The 23,009-nt window shown below is 42.3% G+C and overlaps 1 protein-coding gene across 2 annotated transcripts in view; it reads right to left on the reverse strand.

The window, feature by feature from the left end:
• The window catches only part of LOC126522289 (uncharacterized), a 140,225-nt gene that overhangs the window by 89,822 nt on the left and 27,394 nt on the right, over window positions 1-23,009 (reverse strand). Inside the window, exons 3-4 of one of the 2 annotated variants that reach the window (XM_055066324.2) lie at window positions 10,720-10,876; window positions 4,991-5,015 (exon numbers count right to left, since the gene is read on the reverse strand). In XM_055066324.2, coding sequence (XP_054922299.1) covers window positions 4,991-5,015 — 25 coding nt within the window. In that variant the 5' untranslated portion in view covers window positions 10,720-10,876. Of the gene's footprint in view, window positions 1-4,990; window positions 5,016-10,719; window positions 10,877-23,009 lie in introns of those variants that run through there. The other variant, XM_055066325.2, reaches the window with a different exon arrangement.

Here is a 23,009-nt window from a genome sequence, read left to right on the forward strand (position 1 = left end):
TCACCTCACATCCTCTGAGGCAGAAGTTAGGACCACGTCGGTGCATTCTACATAGGCTTTGGAAGAAGCTTTCCGCCTCTAGTTTGTTTGTGGCAAATACATGCAGCCTCTGGTTCAATTTGCTGAACTTTAAATAAATGCAAAGCAATAGTGCAAAAGAAAGCAGGCACACACACGCAGCCGCAGTGTCCCCACGGTCCCACTGCCCATGCCCTTCATAATCAATGCCAGCACGTTAATACATAGCCTCGTACAAACACTTCCATGCAACAGAGTTCACTGTGTACACAGCGGCCACACTGCAATTATGAATTTAAGCCGATTTATTTTTTACATATTTATTTAAACTGCAGAGCACAAAATACACTGGCCAAGTGTTTGGTGGCAACATTGGCAAACACTTGGGTCAAAGTCACCATACACACGCAACACTGTCCATTTCTGGGCAGCGTAGTACTTTTCAGTACATAGAACATTTTTACAAATCTGTGCATTATACAGAGCTTACAAGGAGACATTAACCAATAAACACAATAGTTCCCCATATCATTATCACGGATGAGATATTGATGGGATGAGCAATAATAGTGCACCCGATTGTGATGCCTCTCAAATGCTTCGTATAATTATAACCTCCAATAGAGTTGAAAAAGCTATCGAACGTTTGCCATCACACTCAAGTCCTGGTCCCGAGGGTATAAGCACAAAATTACTGAAGCTTACTAAGCATTACTTGGCACTTACACTTGCACTCATTTTGCAACAATTGTTAGATACGACTCAAATCCCTGATGAATGGAAACCTGCTCACCTGGTGCAGATTTTTAAAACTGGTGATAAGAATGAAACGACAAATTATCGTCCGAAATCCTTTACATATATTACTTGCAAGCTGTTACAACACATTTTGTCATCTCAAATTACGAGATATACGGTCGACAACAAAATTCTGTTTTCAAACCAACATGGCTTTCAACGGGGATGCTCTTGAGAGGCAGCTTTTCGAGCTAACTACTGAATTCACACCAACCTGCATGAACTAACACAAACTGATGCAGTCTTCCTTGACTTTGAAGAAGCCTTCGACAGGGTGGGCCATAAATGTTTGATATATAAAATCAGTCTTCTTCAAATAGAAAATAAAGTCATTGATTGGGTTCAAGATTATTTATGTGATAGGCATCAAGCGGTGCTGGTTGAAAGCGTTGTGTCCGGCTTCGAGCCAGTCACATCTGGTGTACCCCAGGGCTCAGTATTGGAGCCAACATTGTTATTAGCGTTTATTAACAATATTCACATTGGTATAAACTCAAAAATTGGTCTATTTGCTGACTATTGCATTATTTATCGTGCTGCTACTGGCCATAGCGATTGCAAAGAATTAGATAACTTATGAAAATAAGTGGTGCCATGGTTGGCAGAATAATCATCATATTAAGAAAACAAAATTAAGGCAGTTCACTACTTGTAACAACTTTGTGTCGCACACTTATACAATAAATGATGATAATTGAACCAGTTGAGTCATTTAAATACTGAAGTGTTCATTTAACTTCTAATCTGACTTGGAACACGCATATTGTCTGGCTATTGGGAAAATCAAACCGGACTCTTGGCTTCCTCCGACGCACACTTCGCCAAGCTGATGACACAAAACTTCTTGCCTACAACTCAATAGTTTAATCCAAACTTGAATACTGTTCCGTTATTTGGAACCCTCATCAGGCATATCTCATGAAGAGGATTGAGTCACTACAAAACAAAGCTGATAGGATTATCATGTCGGTCTGCACTCTCTATTCAAGTGTATTTGAAATCAAAGACAGTCTCGACCTTGCAACACTAGAAAGAAGGAAGGCGTCTCGTTTAATATTCTTTCACAAGATATATCACAACCCTGCACCTTAAAGTACCTCAATAATAATGACGCCAGCTGCAACGTTTCCACGCATGGACCACTCTTTTAAAGTTTGTCAACTATTTGCCCGCAATGACCTAGTTCTTTTTTCATTTCTGCATTTGGCAATCCAGTGTGGAACCAGTTGCCGAGATCAGTAGCTGAAGAAGAAAATGATGATAAATTTTCAGAAGCACTAAATCAATTCTTATTGCTTACCAAATGCCACTGACATAACCACACAAATGTTCGGTAGTTTTGACACCTACAAATGGCATGTCTTCTTCTAACTTTCATTACAGTGTTCTTCAGCTCTTTTTTACAAGGTGTCAAATAAATCATACCACGCTTCAATATCTGCATGTCCAAATTGCTGTATTGTTTTCTGTAAATAATCTGTTTTTTCTTTTTCATATTCCCACCTTTGTGGACGAATTGTAGGTATACTTCTTTACACAAGACTGTTTATGCAATTGTTACTAGCACCACTATATTCTTTGTTGTGTGTATGTACTAAATATGTCTCCCCCCTCCCCTTAGCAATGCCTGATCGGCCTTTAGGGTAAATAATATGAATGAAAAAAATGGAACAGATAACATAGCAACAACAATACAGGAAGCATATACACATAATGAAGGGTGAATGTTCAAAGCCCTGTTACTGTTCTTCCAAAAAGAGCAGTTCAGTAAAAAATGTATTTATGGACACATTGGAGCGAGTAACTCAGATGCTTTATGCATTATAGGCCATGGTGACCGGACTGGCTCACCTTAAGATGAAATTGACTTCTGCAACATATGGCCGCAATGCATTGCCTTCCAAGATTTCCTCAGAGAAAACATACAAACACTCCCACATTTCTCATTCCTCCAAATCTTTGCATGGCTAAAAAGAAAAGTAAAGAAAACTTGTTGTGCTGCTACAGACAACCCTTGCGGGACCACAAGATTTGGTTGACTTATCCAAAATGTTGAATTGACAAACAGCATGAAATTAACAAATTCAAATCTTTTTTATTGCTTAAAGCTGTTTTTCATGTTTTTTTGCTTCTTGCTCTTAATGCGCAACCCCTATAAGCATGTGGAGAAGTGAGCCAACATGTTTAAAAGCTACCTCGGCATTGGAAAAGTTATCAGAGTTACAAGAAAACTAAAGTAAAGTAGCATAAAACAGCTTCAAGCCTAGAGGAGCAATGGAGCTGTCTGCCAAATTTCTTGTATTTTCAAGCTTTTAGTAACTACTGCATGCAATTGGCAGCACCAGTGGGGGTTCGCGGGGGTCAAATTAGCCGACACAACATGCTTTTGCGTTCAAATCAAAAGACCTTTCCTTCTATAGCAATGTACAGTTCCCATCTGGACTTCCTAGTGCATTCGAAGTAAGTGAAAAGTTTAATTAAAAGAGTCGATTGGTCCTCATTATCATCATCAGCCTATTTTACGTCCACTGCAGGACGAAGGCCTCTCCCTGCGATCTCCAATTACCCCTGTCCTGTGCCAACCAATTCCAACTAGCACCCGTGAATTTGCTAATTTCATCGCACCACCTAGTCTTCTGCCTTCCTCTACTGTGCTTCGCCTTCTCTTGGTACCCATTATGTAGCCCTAAAGGTCGAACAGCTATATAACCTGCACATTACATGAACTTCCCAGCGCCATTTTTTTTCTCATGATGTCAATTAGAATATCGGCTATAATCGTTTGCTCTCTGATCCAAACCGCTCTCTTTCTCTCTCTCAAGATTATGCCTAGCATTCTTCGTTCCATCACTCTTTGTGCGGTCCTCAACTTGCTCTCAAGCTTCTTTGTCAGTCCAAGTCTCTGCCCCATATGTCAGCACCGGTAAAATGCACTGATTATACACCTTCCTTTTCAATGATAACGGTAAGCTTCCAGTCAGGAGCTGACAATGCCTGCCGTATGTGATCCAACCCATTTTTATTCTTCCATGAATTTCCTTCTCATGATCAGGGTTCCCTGTGATTAATTGACCTAGGCATATGTGTATATGTATATATGTACATGACTATATGTGTGTTTACACACAAATTTTAAGAAAGAGTCTTTTCTGAGGATGACAATTTTGTTTCTATTTTAAACACTTCAACTTTCTTTAATAAGACTTAATCAGCTGAACACATCACGCTCAGTCAAACTTTGAAATAATATTACAGGTGCTCAGGTGTCCATTGCCTTGCATGCTTGCATGCCAAAGTCAAGCAAATAGCTGGTTTCTGTGGCTTCAACTCAGAAGCAAAGCATTACTTGGCAGCCCCCATACCAGCGCGTTCTGTTCCTTGCACAAATTTCCTTCTGGGGGATAGGAACATGTACTATTGCGAAATACGAAAATATGCACTGAGACTGCCCCAATGACCATGTGCATTTTTTCAAGCAAATGATCATTTACAATACTGAGTTTTGAGTGATGATTTACAATAACGATATACTGACAGCTCTTGCCAGAAAAAATACCACCATTCTGAAACAGTGAATTGCCATTACAATTTAACATATAATGACCCAATATGTTTTCCACCAGAGGTGAGTGATTCAGATAACCCAAAAGTGAGCTGCCATGGACAACAAAACTGCCGACTGAAGGCGGTTGATTTGTCTTTGGCAGTATATCAGTATAAACTGATATGACAAATACAGACAGTTTGCAAGTTATGGGGCTGAGGTGTTCATGCCTTCTAATAAGGATGCAAAGAACAAGCGCAGAAAGAAATCGCTTTTGGCAAATGAGCTGTAACAAAAGAACAATGAGTACTGAAAACAAGACATTCGTTCATATCATTATCTCAAAGAGGGCTATCTTGGCTCAAAATATCGAAGCCACTGACATCTTAAATACGGAAGTGGTGCATACGAGTGGCACATTCTATGCATGCATTCACCGTGCAACAAGCCTTTTGCTATGCTGAAGCCATGTCAGATCACAAGTGGATGCAAAAAAAAAATAACATCTAACAATAATGGCTCGAACAAAAGGGTGTCTGCCCTGAATTTTACTATGGCATGCGAACCAACATTTGCAAGGCCATCAAAAAGGTAAAATGCTGGCAGCTCAGGCATCAGGAGGGTACTCACATTGGTGGCATGACGTTGCATGCATCTAAAAAGAAGAATTGAGCACACGCTAGATGGACTGAAAATAGTACTAATACATACAGCACTCAGTGAAGATAATCTCAGTTGCAGAGTTACAACTATTCTCTGAGTGGAGCCAAAACAAGCATGAAAGTGTTAACTTGCCACTACTGCCTCGCAGGGACAAGGAAATACTAAACTGCATAAAAGAATGATAGACAAATTACTGTTTTGAAGCTCTGTAAGCATTTTTGGGGGGCAGGAAAGGATGGCCTATTGATGGAGATTGTCTAAGCCAACTGTGATTCTTTAGACCTCATGCCCAGGTCCATGATTTCTTACTGGTATTTTATGAGAAAATGAGGTTTTCATGCAGAGAAAGTCAACAAGCGTTGCCAAGCTTGAGTTTGCACTCACTGAAATCTTTTCTTGGTTCTTTATTGATGACTAACCAGCCTCTCTCATAAGCTGCCACAATTTATGACACCATGGGAATCTGTTGCAGTAATTACAAGGTGTCAAGTAATTTTGAGGTTCCACCATCAAGCAGGTAGACAGGAATAAACTGCTCTTCTGGCTAAACTGCTGGCTTGTTGGCACTCAAATTTGCCTTAGGAGTAGCAATTTCTGGTGCATTTTGTTTGTAAATATGATTTGGTGGTATGGTACTTGCCTCTTTCTTCCAGAATTTATTCAAAGTATGCATTGTCTACAGCAACATGCCTCCTCTCCTCCCCCCTCCCCCCCCCAAAAAGAAATACAGGTTTTCTTGCCAATTGAATGATGGTTCCACCTGTTACTGTTCAGGTGAAGCAAATGCAGTGCCATGTTTTGCCCCAATGATGGCAGATGTAGCCACCATTCCTTTCACTACGACAATGGGTAGTATCCACACATGATGTCCCAGACATCACCAATGGCTTTTCCCATGTTTACATACCAGACAGGAGAAACAAAAACGAGTGCGGAACTAGAGCACAAGACCAAGCCCTAGAACACATGCAACTAAACCGAAGCTACAGGGAATACATTCTTCTAAGGTACACTATTCCCCCTTCATACGGAACATGTGAACGTTCATTAGATTACAACCACGGAATCTGCTTTTCCAATCGTGCAAGGTTGCAAAGGTTCCTACACCTAAGCAAATTATATGTCAGCAGTTTAGTAGAAGTATTACAAGTCACACCACCAACAACTACACTGAACAATGTGCAACAGGACATTATTCGAGGCTTTCTTTTTGATCTGACAGCCACCTCAAGTAAGTTCTGTGCCACACTGGTACGAGAATGCAACTGCAGCACAAACCGCACAAATGAAAAGACAGAGCAGCATCAGTACAGTGGAACATCCACGGGAGAGAATCACAACAAAAGTGCGAAAACAGCAAATAAAGAACCGACGGCATCAGCTATATCCATGGCTGTCTCTGCTCCACTGACTTCTAGAAATGTGACGATGACAGCAGCATGCTTTAGGTTTTGGTTTCAGTTTTATTACCGAGGTAGCATAGGCAGCATCACCAGAAGGGAGCTTTCATTCTTATGCTTCACTTGGTGCAGGCCTGGTGCAATGTGTAATTGGTGCAGCTTTTCCACACTAGCAGTTGTCGAGACACAAAATTTTGTTTTCCTTTAACACGATAGATGGTTGGCTGATGCATGCCCCTTTTGTCTTCTGGATGTGGTACGCTTAAATGATAGAGTGAGTAACATTATCTTTATGTTGTGCATGTCACCCAAAGGATAGATCCCATTTTCTTTAAATATTAAATCTCTGCCATTTGTGGTTGTCTCAGGAAAGCGGGGAAACCTTTTAAACGTTTCATATAGTGCTTCTAAACGGGCCAAAACATAGGGTTTAGAAATTTTCATTTAATCACTCACTGATACATGAAGCGGTCTATGCTGGATGCATGAAAGAAGAAGTGGCTAGGGGAAAAAGTAAGGGCGAAGAAGTTAGATTAAATGGCAGATGTAAGCCGTTTAGATTATGTCTTTTTCTACAGCCATTCTATTTAGGAACACTACATTTTGGTTCAGCCGACAGGACTTGTTTGGGCTGAAATCATTATTTTGCCACTTCGGGCACAGCGCCCATACTTCCTACAGATTGTGAGCTAGGCCTCCTAAGAAACCTCGAACTCACCTAAGTCAAGTGACGCATGACGGTAAACTGATAAAAGGCACAACACCAGGGTACTGGACATACAACCTGGAGACTCTGTCTTACTAAGGAAAGAAGCTTTACCTTCAAGTTCTAAATTTTATGGACCATTTCAACTGGTTAAGACTGCATCCCAGCATGGAATATTGAAGAATGTCTGGTACACCGGAGCCTCAGGTCAAACGGAGTGCGCTTCTATTGATACATGCATAAGCATATTTCTTGTGGCCAATGCACGAGGGCGCCCCGACGAAGACAACGAACGCTCTCTGGCTCTCGAGCTGTCGTCTGAACTGGCCAGCGCTGCATTATCCTTTGTAAATACTTTGTAAATAGTCTACAGTTCTTAATCTTTCGTTTGCATAACATTTTGGTGGAAGGTGCTGTTCCCCGTCCCCGCAACGGAGCTCCGCAGCAGCCACACTGTCCTGCTTTCCGCCATGGCTCCCAGTGACGACACCTCGTCTCCTATTCCTGCAACCCCACCAACAATGTACATTACGGTTACCAACCCCCGCGATCCTGGCATAATCTCCGGCCAAGATAATGTCAACGTTGAGGACTGGCTCAACCTGTATGAGCGTGTTAGCCAAAACAACTGCTGGGACCATACCATTATGCTAGCGAATGCCCTTTTATACTTGGGCGGAACTCCTCGTGTCTGGTTCCGGACGCACAAGGAGGAGATCTCTAGCTGGGATGCTTTCAAGGAGAAGCTCAGCCACCTCTTTGGAAATCCCACCAGTCGGCAGCTGGCTGCTAGAAAAGAGCTTGCTACCCGAGTTCAGTCTTCTACTGAATTGTATGTCTTGTACATACAAGACATGCTGTGCTCGCTCTTTGCCGGAAAGTCGACAACAAAATGGCCGAGGTTGACAAAGTCGGCCACGTACTCAAAGGGATCCCGGACGATGGGTTCAACTTGTTGGTTTTCAACAATGTGTCCACCATTGACGTCATTGTCAAGGAATGCCACAGCTTGAGCTCGCCAAAAGCCGCCGTGTCATTCCACAGTTCTCCCGGCTCCCTAACACAGCTGCGACGTCGTCTCGCGTGGACCTTACCACTTCACCAACCTTAAATGAGCACATCACCCGTATTGTTCACCGCTAGCTCGAGGCTACAAGTCCTGCGCCATTCCATCCACGCCCACTTGACCCCACTACTGACCAACCAGCCCCAGCAAATAGTACAGTAAAACGTCGTTAAATAGTACCTGTTTAAACAGTAGTTTCGTTTTAAAATTAGTAAAGTCAAATCCCCGACTCGGCGGCAAGTGAACATAATGCGTTTCGTATCAGCATAAACCATACCAGCTTACTGCGTACGTATCGGTTCCGCATAGTGTTTCCACTTTTCATCGTGCAATCACAGCAGTGTGTCATCCCATAGAGTTACTATACTGACTCTATGCGTCGTCCCCATAGGGCAGCCCGGCAGAACAACAAGCCTCAGAGATCAGAACAGCCTCCAAGTGCCCTGTTCTCTATTTGCCCTGTATGTTTGTGCGTGAAGCAACATCAACATCATTCCAGCGCCATGCCAGAGTGTGTTGTGGCGTTGTGCAAGCTACGACTCCCGTCATGCCGAAGCAAAAAACACCGGGTGCTGAGCATAGAAGAAAAATTGAATATTGTTTGTGCTATCGAACATGGCACAAAGTCGATGCTGGCATGCGAGGTGACACTAAGCTCAGTGTTACCGCTGCTGCGACCACGAAAAGATGTTTGCTATGAAGTTCTAGTGTTCGCCATCGTTGCCTCTGTTGCTGCCGAAGTGTCATCTAATGACAGTCATGAGGACGACACAGAAAGTGACAACATGGGTGATTCAGGCCCGACAGTGGCAGAAGCTGCGCGTTACGTCAGCCTCGTGAACGCAATTGTTGAAACAAGAACAGCACCCTGCGACTGCTGTAGCGCAACTGCACCTGTGCACGGATAATATGTAATGCCAATGAGGAATCTGCCATGCAAGTGTTTGCCAAGAAGAGGGGTCAGGCTGAAAAGCTGGCTTGCAGCTTCAGTAAGCTTGAGGCCGCTGTCATCACAGTTAGGCCGCCAAGGCATAAAACGAAGATGCATAACACTTTTGTTACGTACAGCGAATAAATGCTGCATGTCTTTGCCCTTTCATCGCACTCTCTCCGAGTTCCATTTTTGACAGGTAAGTGGGCGATCTTGTGTTATTTCGGTTAAGCAGTACTACCATTTAGTACATACTTTTTCCGAGCTCCTTCCAACTACGCTTTAACAAGGTAACAAGACACACTTTAACAAGACTCCTGTACTTGTAACAGGAGGTGTAATCAAAAGAAGTCTGGAAGAGTGAAGTGGTCTGTGCTGGATGCACGAAAGAAGACGAAGAACTGGGCTAGGGGAAGGAGTGAGGATGAAGAAGTTAGATTAAATGGTGTATGACACCCATCTCCCTGAGATTATGTCTTTTTCTACAGCTGTTCTAGCTAGGAACGCTACAACATGCACACTACAAAATTTGAATGCACATTGCTTCTAACATTTCCCATACTTCCTCAAAATGAGTATGCTCTTGTTTTTTCAAGAAACCATGAAATCTAATGTATAAATTTTTTTTAGTGTTTGTAGTTGCACTTACAGCGTCGCTACAAAAACAAATCTTTTGCTAGCATGTCTCATTGGCCTTATGGCACTACTTTGGTAAAGCAAGTTGCTTCACAAATTCCTTTACCCGTGTAGCATTGCTGTGCAGTGTTAAAATTCAAAGCAAAAATTTATGCTACACATAGACATGTAACATGATGAGCAGCCATCCTGCATATGTGTACAAATGTTGGAATTTATGCAGCAAATTGTTTCACTAAAGGAGTGCAGAGCATTGTGCTCATTTATAGAGAGAACCAGCCACACAGTGCCTACTTTGTACCATCAGGTTCACAAGGTGCTGTCGGTGCTCAAGTGACCAGGCTTCTAGTGCAGTACACTCAAATGCTGTGCACTCGCTCAGTCATGCCAAATTTATACATGTGACTGGTGTGTAACTTTCACCAGGGGCTTACACAGCCCTGCCAATGGTGAACCGCTGACAGGTTGTGCAAACACTCAGTCATCAGGCCCTTAGCATCATCATCACCATGACCAGCCCACCTTCAAGTCTGTATGACGTAGGCCTCTCCCAGTAATCTACAACTACCACTGTTGCATGGCACTTGACACCATATTATGCCAGAAGAATCTCACCACACAACCAAAACCTCTGCTGCCCCAATTTCACTTCCTGTGCCCATTCTGTCGCTCTAATAAACCACTGGTTATCTGCTCCACGCAATAAATGACCTGCTTGACTGAGCCTCTTTCTCCTAAACTCAACCAGAATATCAGCTACCCACAACTGCTCTCCAGTTGTCCTCTTGTTCCTCAATGTTATGAATGTCGTTTTCCCTGCCATCGCACATAGCATGGTCCTTAGTGTTTCATCAAGTTTTCTGATTGTGATCCAGGCCCCACGGGACAGTGCCGTCAGAATCAACGTGCTTATCCCCCCACACAACACAAAGTCACCACCTTCCCTCTGCCACCCACCTGTGAGGGTGTGCGCGTTCCGGGTGCTGCCGCCGGCGCACGACGGCAGCGTGTCCGCCGGCTCCAGCTTGGGGCGGTGGTGGGGGACCACCGGCGGGGGCGGCCCTCAGTGTGGCTCCTCCAACAATGGCCCCATCGGCAGGGTGCCTCTTCCACCCTGCAAAGAGCAGTGCCTCCGTGGGTCAGAACACTGGCAGAGGACAAAGACAGCTCTTCATTCCTGCTCACTCTTCCTTTTGCACAAATACTAGACATGAGAGCAAGAGAAGATGACCACTTGGCAGTACGAGGGTAACAATGACCACTAGAAAGATTGATTGATGGGCTTTATTACTGGACTAAGAAGAAGTTATGAGCTAGACATCGGGATGTCCCAGTAACATCACGGTTCTTTGTAACATCACAACTAGTAACATCACGCTCAATTCCTCGAAAACACAAATAAAGCTTATTGTGAATTTGCTTTTCACCAAGAAAAGGAGATTCTAAAAATTACTCTAAGAGGAAAATCCACAAGGACCAGTATCCAAATTTAATATTAGAACACAGCCGAGAGGAAGGGAAAGTCCTCATTGTTACAGTGGGAGCCGCTCAACTGCAAAGACAGACATACAAGACCAGCTGTGAAAAAGAACAAGAGGAACTGAAGGGCTTGATAATTTCTTGCAGAACCACATAAGGCCAATAGACCGAGTAGCCAATAAAAACAAAGCGGAAATTAAATGTGGCCTTAATTTAAATGTAGAATCAACAAGATAGAGGGAAATGGAAGTAAATGATAAACATTCTGGCAGAACCCATCTCACGATGAAAGTTGATGTTAATGCACTTAGCATTATCGCAATGCAGAAGAATGCCGTAGAGCCACTGCAGACATGCGAAGTGGCAATCTCACTGCGAACTGCAGTGCCAAATGATATCCCGACACAGTCTGTCTTGTAATCGCTGCACTCCAGTTGAAACTCTGTAGTATCCCTTTTATCCTGGCTGTAACTTTGTTGCAATTGGTCTCCATCACGTGGCTGGGCTTGATGTGAAGGTTTCTCTTGCAAAAGAGATGCCATTACTTTAATACATTTAAGGCTACATACGCCTTGTGTCACCTTGGCACATCAATTTTGGAAGATTGGCCAACAATAGACACAAACCACTATGACAAGCGCAGTGCTGAAGTCTGTTTCGGGCAGATACCTAATGGCCCATGTATGTTCAGGAAGGTATGTACTCTCCGCCAGTGGGCTGCATACCTAGTGGCCCAAGCTAGTAGACAACTTTGGTCACAGGTATGTGAAAAAGCTTAGATGCAGACAAACTGCAAATTGGGTGAAGTTACCCAAGAACATTCACTGCATTAATAGAACAGGTCATTATACGAGGGCAAATCAGAAAGTCTTTGCGCCTTTCTTTTTAAACCAAATTACAGCTGTAAATGCCAAGTCAACATATCCATTCCCAGAAATGGACCTTTCTTGGACCGACCCGGCCTTATCTGCACGTAGCTCAGCAGCACAGTGCTGCTGTCAGTTGTTGAAGACGGCGGTTGTGCTTCACAGGCCTATGGCGTATGAGCAACAAAGTGTGATTCGTTTTCTATGGAGCAAGGAACAAACGCCCACCGAAATCCACAGGGAAATGCAGCCTACATGGGGAAAGATGTCTTGCTTTGAGAAGTGTGAGGTGGTGGTGTTGTGAATTCACGAAAGTCCATGAAGACTTGCATGACAATAAGGGTTTGGGGAGGTCGCATGCATCGCTGATTGACGACAGGGGCACCTCAAATTTAGTGTTGTGATAGGACAAATGTCTGAACCAGTGTGGGGACTATGTGGAAAAATAATGTAAGGTACTTCTAATTTAAGATACTTCTAATTACCTGTATGTGCCTTATTTTGGCTGATAAAGAATATGGGAAAAGACCAATTTACCCTTGTATGTCACCTTTCTGGATATGAACCACATGTAGGACTGTCTAAACATGGAGATTCTGTAAGGCATGCATGCAGATGAAGATCTCAAGGAAAACACTACAGAGTTATTAAAGGAAATACAGTGAAATATTACAGCTCAGGCAACATGAGAAGGGCACTCAATTTGAAACTAATAAACATTGTAGTCAATATTATGGGAAAGTGTCATAATTCTTCATTGTCAGCTCTTTATCTTTCGTATGCATGCATCATACGCACAAAAACGAGGCTAGCTCCTTAGAGGCAAATAATTTTTATCAATTTTTGTTAAAGGGGTAGCTGTGGTAACGAATGTGTGTCATATGGGTTCAACATGTAGGTGAATAAAGATTTAATAATCTAGGTGCATGAAGATTCAATAATGTTTTAACCATTGTTCTTAAAACCCAAGGGTTTGGCAGATCAATTATTTAAACATTTGTCGTTGGATGGCTACTACGACAAACACTTGGTTACGTCAGATGTACCCTTGCGCTGTGCCCCTCACCCACAAAAAAAACTAGCTTATGAAACTTTCATTCAAAATAAACTTGAATACGCCTCAGCGATTTGGCACACCAAGCTTACGTAATTAACATATTAGAATCAATACAAAATCATGCTGCTAGATTCATCACTTCCAGGCACAGCCGTGAAGAAAGTGTCAGTGCAATTAAATCATCCCTAGGACTCAAACCATTGGTGTTCCATCGAAAAATTGCAAAGCTGTGCCTTTTCCACTGACTATATTATAAATTCCCTCAACTACATGGAAAGCTTCTAATCCGACCAACCCGTACATTTCGTCACCTTTTTAACTCTTGCAGCATCCAGCGCTTGCATGGTTCAACATTTTCCTTTATTAAATTGTTTTTTGCCTAGCGCCATCCTAGAGTGGAACAATTTACCAGATAGAGTTGTCAATGAATGTAACTCCATTTTCTTCAAACAGCTGCTTACTGATCTGCTCAAACACTAACCTTATAATGGCTTCACTGTGTTTTCGTTCTTCACGATTGCCATTTCACATTGTGACCGTCCTGCTGATTTGCTTTTACATTGTATTCAGTGTGCCTCCTGGCTTCTTTTTTTTTTTCTTCTTTTCTATCCTCATACGAATCCACAGGCTGGGTTTTGTAGAAAATTGTAACCATATCTGTTTCTATTCTTATCTTATGTAACCCCCCCCTCCTTATGTAATACCCCGACAGGGGTTCTTAAGGAAAAATAAGTTATGATGATGATGACGATGATGATAATGATGGAGGGCCATGAGTACTGTAACTATCTCGCTCTCCATTGGACGCATGAACAGTACCGTGGCCGCGGCAGCAGCCCTTGTTTGAGCAAAGGAAAAGATGCCAGGCATGGCATACACAGAGAAATGTTTTGCAGGGACACTAAACAGAAGAACAAGTTTATCTGGATCAGTAAATTAGTTTTAAATACGAAAGAAAGGCACTCTTACGAGGAGAAGTTTTGTAGGCCAGAAATGATGCAAAAATAAAAGAGTGGTGGCCACACCTTCTTTAAATTCCCCACACTAGGCAACTGTAATGTCATAAATTTTAAAGCATGCACAGGCTTGGTTAACTTTATCATCAGTAAAGGTGGACTACATTTTATTTTAAAGGTACGAAAGACAATTTAGTGAGTCAGTCAACATGTGCACATTTATTTCAGGCACACAACACAAGGCTTTATGTGGATTGCCACTTCATCTAGGGAAGCTTGCTAACCACAAAGAAATATGTCAACTTGAGTGCTTTCAACCGAGTTGCAGGGTGGCAACTCCAGAATTGGAATGAATTCAGAATCATTCCACATTTTTAATGATCGTATTTACTTGAAGACAGATTGAACGTGAATGTAGGTCAGCTCCTACATACTGATCCTGCCAAGAAAAAAAAATTATAATTCAAATTTATGTCAACCCCCGTCCTTCTAGAACAAAAAAAAATTACTTTCAACATGACACACATTTTTTTATTGTAAGCTCAGCTATTAAACCTTGCTAGTCAATGACATAAGGTGCATTCTCGTCAGAACTGCTGAGAAGGCATCCTTGGCACCCCAAATGATGCCGTCCTCGGTGCCGGTCAGTGCGTTAAATAAGCAGCATTTCTTAAAGCCAGCCTAGATACAGCTCACATCAGTCATAACATACCCACTAATAATGCAGGACTGAATATAATGTGGTCTTTTCTGTCTTCTGCTTATCTTTCCATAGAACTCAATGTATATGCATATCTCCCAAAGTGAAGCCGTGAGAGACAAAATGCCAGTTATAATGCGGTTTCCAGGAAATCCTACAGACAAGGTGAGGGAGACAGGGTGCTTTTCAGCGAGGTGTGCCAGCTGAGGCAACAGCAACGAGGGCAATGTGGGGGAGGAGATGAGCAGCAAGCAAACAAACAAGAAACGAAAAAAAAACAATGCAGCGACAGCAGGCTGGCTCAGCTGGTGCACGGTTGCTGGCAACGGTCTGCATTGAACGCGTGCACACTGTTGCTTTTTGGCTTTTCAGTTTGTGCGAAGAAATAAATACAGTCACTAACTGATATTTTCAGACGCAGACAGGGTCTCAAAAACGCCTAAATTATCGGGCAGGCCAGAAAAACGAATTTTGATGGTAAAATAAATTTGTTGCTTTCTGAAACTTAAGCACCTAACAAAAAAATTGGTCGAGGCTGCAAGCGCATTTCGCATTCACTTATCACAATGAGCGCCATTGCAAAGTGCAGATATCGCACATTCTACCGCGACTCTGCACCACTGTCAGTTTAAACAGTGTTCCTCAATTTCATCAGTTAGGAATGTTGTCCACACATGAGGTTTTGCCATTTCTACTAGAATGTACACATAAAAGCTTTAGCTATACACGCTTGTGGTAGTTGTCGGCTGATCGGCTGCGAAGCCCGCTTCATGCATGCTACCATAAGTGCAGACTGTGTGCGTGATCTCATGCCAGATCTGTGCATTCGTCTATGAGTAGGAACATGCATCAAGGGTGAGCTTCCCAAAACAGCATGCAGCCCGACATAGGCCTAACCAGCGCAATTTCATTGGGAGTTAGCAGTCAACGTTGCTGTTTAGTGTACTCAACAAATGCATCGCAACAGTACGGCATTTGGAAAGCGGAGAAACTACTCGAGAATGAAAGTGAGGGTACATCGTGGTCGTACGCTTCGATTCCTGGATACATGTGGCTACTTGGTCTACGTGTTTAGCCCTTGTACTGCGTTTGAAATATGTTGTGTTGATTATAGTGCGGTACCGTTTATAGTGCAGACTCTGGTGACTTACATTATAAGTAATCTATGCTAATCTACTAACTGGTTTTATGGCAGGCGTGACAGAGGGACACTGTTAGCACAGTAGTTTTGCTAGCTTTGTTCACCAATATAGGTCGAGATTCTTTGGTCATGAATATAGATCAATAGCCCATTTTGATTACATTGTCTAAAAAAAGGAGTTGACCTAAATTCCAGTAAATACGGTACTCTAAATGCAGGGAATGGAATGATGGGGCCAGTCCAACTGATGGAATGGGAATGCAATGGCAAGCACAAGATTCCAAAATGGAGTTGGAACGGGATGGGTGCATAGCCCTGGAGCACTAAATGTTGATTTTAAGGGAGGCTACAATGCCTCGAAATTTGCCAATTAGACTAGACTGTCTCAATTTTTACTCAATACCAGCTATTTTAGTACCTGCTTTTAGGTGACTAGCTGTGCCACGGTACTTATAAACAACACATTATTTCATACATCTGAAGACCTGGAAACATTTCTGCATTATAATGAATTGCATTTAAAGACGGCAACCTTTATTTGTGAAGAATGATTTGATCTAGCGAAAGTAAGTTTGACTTGCAACATAAGGACGGAGACGAAAAATTCACCAACGATTACGATACTCCCTAATGTGAAATTTGAGAGTTACTCTATACATGTTTTCATTTCACGTGTCAATATTTCGTATTTTGGTTACACAGTTTATATTAGGAAGAGAACGCTGTCAGTAGCGTAGTTGGCACAGACAATCTGTCTTCTGCGAAACGGAGCGAAGCATGGTGCGTCTGCCTCACTAATCGGGAGATCATGAGAGGCAGCGCATGGGTGACGCATAGGTGCGATTCCCAGCAGCCACCGCAGACAGACATCCACTCATGCAGCACTTTGTTTCCACACAAACGATGTGCACTACTCTGGCACTATATCGTAGCCATCGTCGCCGCACAGCTCATCTTGCATGGCACTACGCTTTCCTTCCCACGCTTTCGTTCCACCAACGATGAGAGTAGCCTTTCATCGGGGGCAAATCGTGCCACCAGTGTAAGTGCTGAAAACACCCAAGGGTCCGTCACATCGAGCCTTGCTCATGGCCGTTCAAGTAGCACTAAATAATCATGAAAAAAAGGCATTTCATTTAGTGAAATTTTAGGAATGGAATGAATTTGCTCAGCCACTCCAGAAGTGGAAATGGTCCAAGTGTCAGCATTCCGAGAAGTTAAAAGGAGTGAAATTACGAAAACCTCGAATCTCCAGAATGTAATGGAATGGAGTGCCCCACTTTGCAACTCTGCTTTCAACCTACCTCTTCAAAACAGGTTATTTGTGCCGGAGATCCTCATTGCTGCTCTCATCAATGACAAAGAGTGAAACCCGCATCTACATCATTTCTGCTCTCGTCTGAACCAGAACTGGCAAAAAAAAATTCCTGAACTTCAGTGATGTTCCAGCACTCTGCAGTGCCAGCACTGGTTCAATGCATCAGCCAACATGCAGATATGCAAGTAATCAAAAAAGGGAGTGGCACAAGAGGGTGGCACTAAGCTGCTTACTGTGTGCTTCATGTGTTTTTATATATTTAAATCCTTAAGTATATAAATATTTCACCTTTCTACCTTTATTTATATACGCCTTCCTTTACACTGCCCTTTCTTATTCCGTTTCTCCCATTCCAACTGCTGGCTGCCATGCAGTTGTGAACGTATATCTCCCACTTTCTATCCCCATTCTCCAATAGTTCAAAAAAAAAAAGAAAAGATCATGAACGACAGAAATAGTGGAACCACAGCAGCCCCTACTCCCATTCCGAAACTTCTGCACTACCAACAATGTCGCAAAAACTCCGAAGACTACCATGTAGATGGGACACAAAATATCCAGGAACATATCAGACGCTCTGGCCTCTCAAGTGTCAACTTCCGCATGTGGATTCAAGATGACTCTCATGACACAGCATTATTGAACTTCCTGCACAATGTGGAGTTGCATCCATCTTTGTTTTCTTTTTGTGCCTCACGGTAGCCCACCTCAACTTTAACAAAAAAAAGAAAAACGGATGGTGCAATCGGTGTGTTCTGTGCCACGAATGCAAATAATGCTTGAGGAGCAGCGAGGAGTGGGCGCAGAATGATAAATGAAACACCTCAAGAGCGACACGGCAGTGCCATAGGGGTTCGCCTGAGATATTTTGGGTGTGATGCCGAAAGGATGAACAAGCATGGAATTTCATGAACAGAAACACTGGAAAAAAAAAGACAGACAGACATGCATAGTAGATGTAGCAACATATCCTAGCTGGAAATACACCACAACCTTGCTGTTAGCAGGTAAAAACAAGATTACATGAAAAATGGCGCAGAACAAACAAGCATGGATGTAGTCTTGCCGAGCTTATTATTACTGGCACCTTGTTCATTTTACCTGAATGACCTTCACAGAACTACTGTTCATGCAATAATATCCTTTTATCCCTCCAGACACAAGTTTAGACAACAAACCAATGTGAAAGCAGCTAAACCATAGTCTGGCCTTAGCTTTATACACAGACCTGCCATTCTGTAACACTATGCATGGCTGCGCTTCAGCAATACAAAACTTGCTAAATACTTCAAAACAGTAGAGTGAAATTTTAAACAAAGTAGCAGAAGGTGCATCTAAAAGCTGCAATTACCTCATCTCTTTGACGGAGACACACAGAGCTGCCTTTCAGCAGGCACAAGAAAGCAGTGACTATCCTCACTGGTGCTAGTAAAATAAATGAGATCCAAACAGGTAGCCAAAGCAAAAAAACAAGTAAAACATTAATGGACGTTCAGCACCACTGCTCTCAGCATGCTGGGTAATGGCTGCCAGTACTGTAACGGTGATAAGGCAGATGGCAAGCTATTCATCACACACTGCCCCAAGTGAAAGCACCTTTCTCTCGTGCGACATAAAATGTATTCCACGTGTTTCAACCATTCTAACTGCTGCAGACAAAACTACCTTGTGCTGACAATAAAGACTCAATCAAAACCAACGCAAAACCATTCGACAATCTCTCTCGATTGAATGACCCTTCTACAATAACAAGAGAAGCTACTTTTACCACGAGAGAAAAGAAGCTTGGCAAGCCTGGATGGTTGCAAAATTGAAAGGTGGGTGGCGACACTGCTCTGAAGTTTCCGCACCAGCTTACTGTGATATCATGGATTTTGAGGGTGCCTGCTCGGGTGTAGTTTTTTTATCGTTGAGAATGGACTGCGCTGTATTAAGCCAAACACCGAATTTAGCAAGTTTTAAGAACTTTTACCAAGCCACAACATTGTGACCCAAATAATAAAAAATATGACACTTGGAAATGTATGATGTCACACTGATGTGCCAACCCTGGAGTTTCAACATGAAATTCATGAATGAAACTTTGTCAGTGTCTCATCTAATAATCTACCTACCACAGTGCAATTAACGAAAAAAAGTTTTGAAAGAATCAGTACAAACTTACTTATTGCTTCTGTTTAATGAGCCTTTAAATATGCGACTGTCTGCTTTTATTCTGGCACAAGATGTTAACAGTGCTTTTGCATTTTCTTTCAGTTCGCAAAGTAATGTGACAGCGAGTAGTGTGGCAAGCAGCGCTTCATGGCGAGCAATGGCTCCTTGGTCCAGCAACACATTGCAGCAATTGGGCTTTCCTCAGCTCTCAACATCAAATCTCAAGTGCAGCCACTTCCCAAATAGGCACAGACAGAGGCACCTGTTGCAATAGCTTTAGTTCGAAGACTAAGCCTTGCTGACCCACTCAAAACGCCCTTAGCTGAAGACAGTACCAAGTTACCTGTAACCTGCATCTATGTTGCATTGCCAACCTTCGAAATTCTAAAAAATAGGGGCACGCGATTATTTGAAATTTCAAAATAGTCTTTGCTATTCGATTTACGTTCGATTCGAGCTGAGCACTGACTATTCTATCCGTTCTGCTCGAATATACCGTAATGGACAACGGGAGTTATTGCATTCTACTGGGAGAAACACCAATGCAAATAGACACTCTTCCGAATAATTCTGCTGCAGGAGAACCAGGGTTTTTACGTAGACAAACCAATTCCTGAGCAAACGCATACATGAGATCACTTATGCACCGTATTTTCGCCAGCCATTAAATAAGCATGCTTCACCTTAGGGAGCCTACAAATTTTTCTCGGATAAAGTGCAGAAATTTATAATTTGACCAATCTGAGAATGTTTCGATTGCTAAAAACTATGTGAAGCGCTGTATTAATGCCCTTAACTTCAACAAGCACTACACCCAACTATGCACATCTGGTGATGTGCTGTTACTTCCTTTCATCAATGTCATTGTTATGGTATACCAGATACAATCACTTTTATTTTTGACATGTAAGCGTCTCAGCTGATCTGGCATCCTGTTCTATTCGTTAAATGTATCAAATAATGTAAATTAGCCTGATTCCCAAATAGACTCCACAGAAACCTTATATCTTACTTTGTTTAGAAATTGGAAATGTTGAGTATTCAATTCAATATTCTATGGTATTTCTGTAATGTGATTCATATTTGATTTGATTTGAATATCTCACTATTCCAACACCCTTACTAAAAGAAGCGCATTCAAGGCATGCCTTGCAGGACTTGTAAAGCACATGTGGCCACAATTGCAAAAAAATTGTTAGCTGCAGAAAAAAAACTATTGTGGCCCCTGCAGAGGCCGTTTGAAAGATAGGACATGGACCATGATTATTGTGTGCACGCACACAGCACAGACAGCTTGAAGCTTTTATATTACACAAGGCACCTGCAAGCTGTTAATTTTTTTTTTTTCCAGAGCTTCTACGGCACGTAACGTCTAGTAGCAAACGGTGCAGACTAAGAAAAGTAAGCATGACACAGACACATTATGCATTCACAAGCCAAGCACGGAAGTAGCACTGCTGGTCTTTAGCTAGGAAAAAAAAAAACACAGACAAGACATTCGAAAACGGCCTGCAGCATTTGTTCCACCTGCACCTTGACAGAAACTTAAGTTTCAGCCCACTTCCAGCGACTATCTTTCCTCTAATGATGTGTTAAAAGGAAAGTGACATTCGCATTGCAGGCAGCTTACGTGTATGGATGAGGACATATGTGTGTACTTTCCAAGGAAAACCTTCTAGCAGTCACCCAGGAGGCTTTAGCCAGACTTTCCTCGCGTTGTACAAAGTTGTGACACGGGAGGGGGGGGGGGGGATGCTGCCACTTGCCCTTGCTTGCCGTTCTTTCCTTTTTGTCTGCCACCTTCTTTTTCTGCAGAGGTAGCAATTCCTTCATTTATTCTTTCTTTTATTTCTTGGCTGCCTTATCTGTGCCCACTCAGTAATCAATGAATCAGTCAATTAAACATGTTTATTAAGGTGCCCAGCAATAACCTCGAGAGTCTTGGTGCTGGCGCAATAATAATAATAATAATAATAATAATAATAATAATAATAATAATAATAATAATAATTGTTGTTGTTGTTATTGTTGTTTACATATTTATTTATTTATTTATTTATTTTTTTACAGTGCCCAGGAACAACCATATGGTCTGAGTGCTGGTGCACGTATACATCAAAAAAAAAGGAAAGAAAATAGAAGGGCAGGTGCATATAAGTAAAAAAATAAGGAAGAAGTCGCAGTTTCGTCCAAAAGGCAAAGCATTGATTGTGACAACAAATTAGTGGACAGCTATATGAAGTAAGAATAGTAGCCTTATCGGCCGTATAAACTTGTAAACATAGGCATACTAACTAAATTAACAAGCATGGTGTCACGCGTGCGCAAGCAAACATGAACACACCCCAATCGATGACTGCGGAAACTCTCTTTCAAAATGCCGGAGTGAGGAAGCGCGGAAGCAGCAGTGAGCAAATTGAGCTTCGTGCCACATCTCACATCAACAGTAACTAAACCATGAAAACACAGCGCACGGTCTGTCCCCGCCGCTGACGGCTTTCGTGATACACCGGCCCGGGCGGGCCGCCCGGAGTAGAATGCCTCCTCCCCCCCCCCCCTTTCTCGGAACCTTGTGCACGACAGAAGACAGCGCCCTTCCTCCCCTCTTTCCTTGCTTGTGTGCGCCAGACTGAGCCGCAATCACCAGTTCACCCTCGCATGCTTTCACTCGCACGTACAGCATATGGCACGCGATGACAATTTTATCGCCCTTGCACTTTATAAGGAACCTCACAGTGACAGCATAAATGAGCCTGGATTGTCGATATAATTGCTATCACAATAAAACAATTAATAAAAAGAACAATTTTGAAAAGAGTGTACATACAAGGCGCAAGGTGAATACAAAAGAAAAAGGAGGATAAGGGCAGTTGAACAATGTGTGAAACTACATACACTTTAGAGATGAACAAAGGGAGCATAGAAAGAGTCAATTAAACTAAAGTATTAGGTACGTACTTCTCTAGTATGCTACACTGGGATCGACATGTAGACTCCGTAGTACAAAAGCTTAGCCATATCACAGGAACGCTAAACAAGAACAGATGTTGTCTACCAACATCCGTAAAAATGTTAATTTCCCACTCATTATTTGCATCACACATTAATTATACACACCTTGTGTGGGGCACAACAACTGAATCTAACCTCAGGAAAATACACTTACTACAGAAAAGGAATATACGTATCATAGCAAACGTGCCATATCACAATCGCAGTGAGCACCTCTTTAAACACTACAACATACCCACAATCTACTCCCTATACAATCGCTCTCTCCTTCGTATATGGCACTCAAATTCAAACTCTGAAAACAGTGTATTTAATGAAATTGCTTGTCTGCGAAAAAATACAGCTACCTATATTACCCATCATGGAGAATATTGGTCTATATACCCCCTTGAAGAACAAACTATGGCTTGCAAATGACGAGAAATAAGTTACCCAGACTGCTTAATTCATTTCATGACACCGGCATTAACATCATTAGCTTAACATGGTGGGAACTGTTGTCACTTATCCAAACTTTCTCCTAATTAATGAATCAAGCGTAATTTCTTTTTCATCTGTATTCAC

Source organism: Dermacentor andersoni, chromosome 6 (assembly GCF_023375885.2).
Source record: "Dermacentor andersoni chromosome 6, qqDerAnde1_hic_scaffold, whole genome shotgun sequence".
NCBI classification, from domain to species: Eukaryota; Metazoa; Arthropoda; class Arachnida; order Ixodida; family Ixodidae; genus Dermacentor; species Dermacentor andersoni.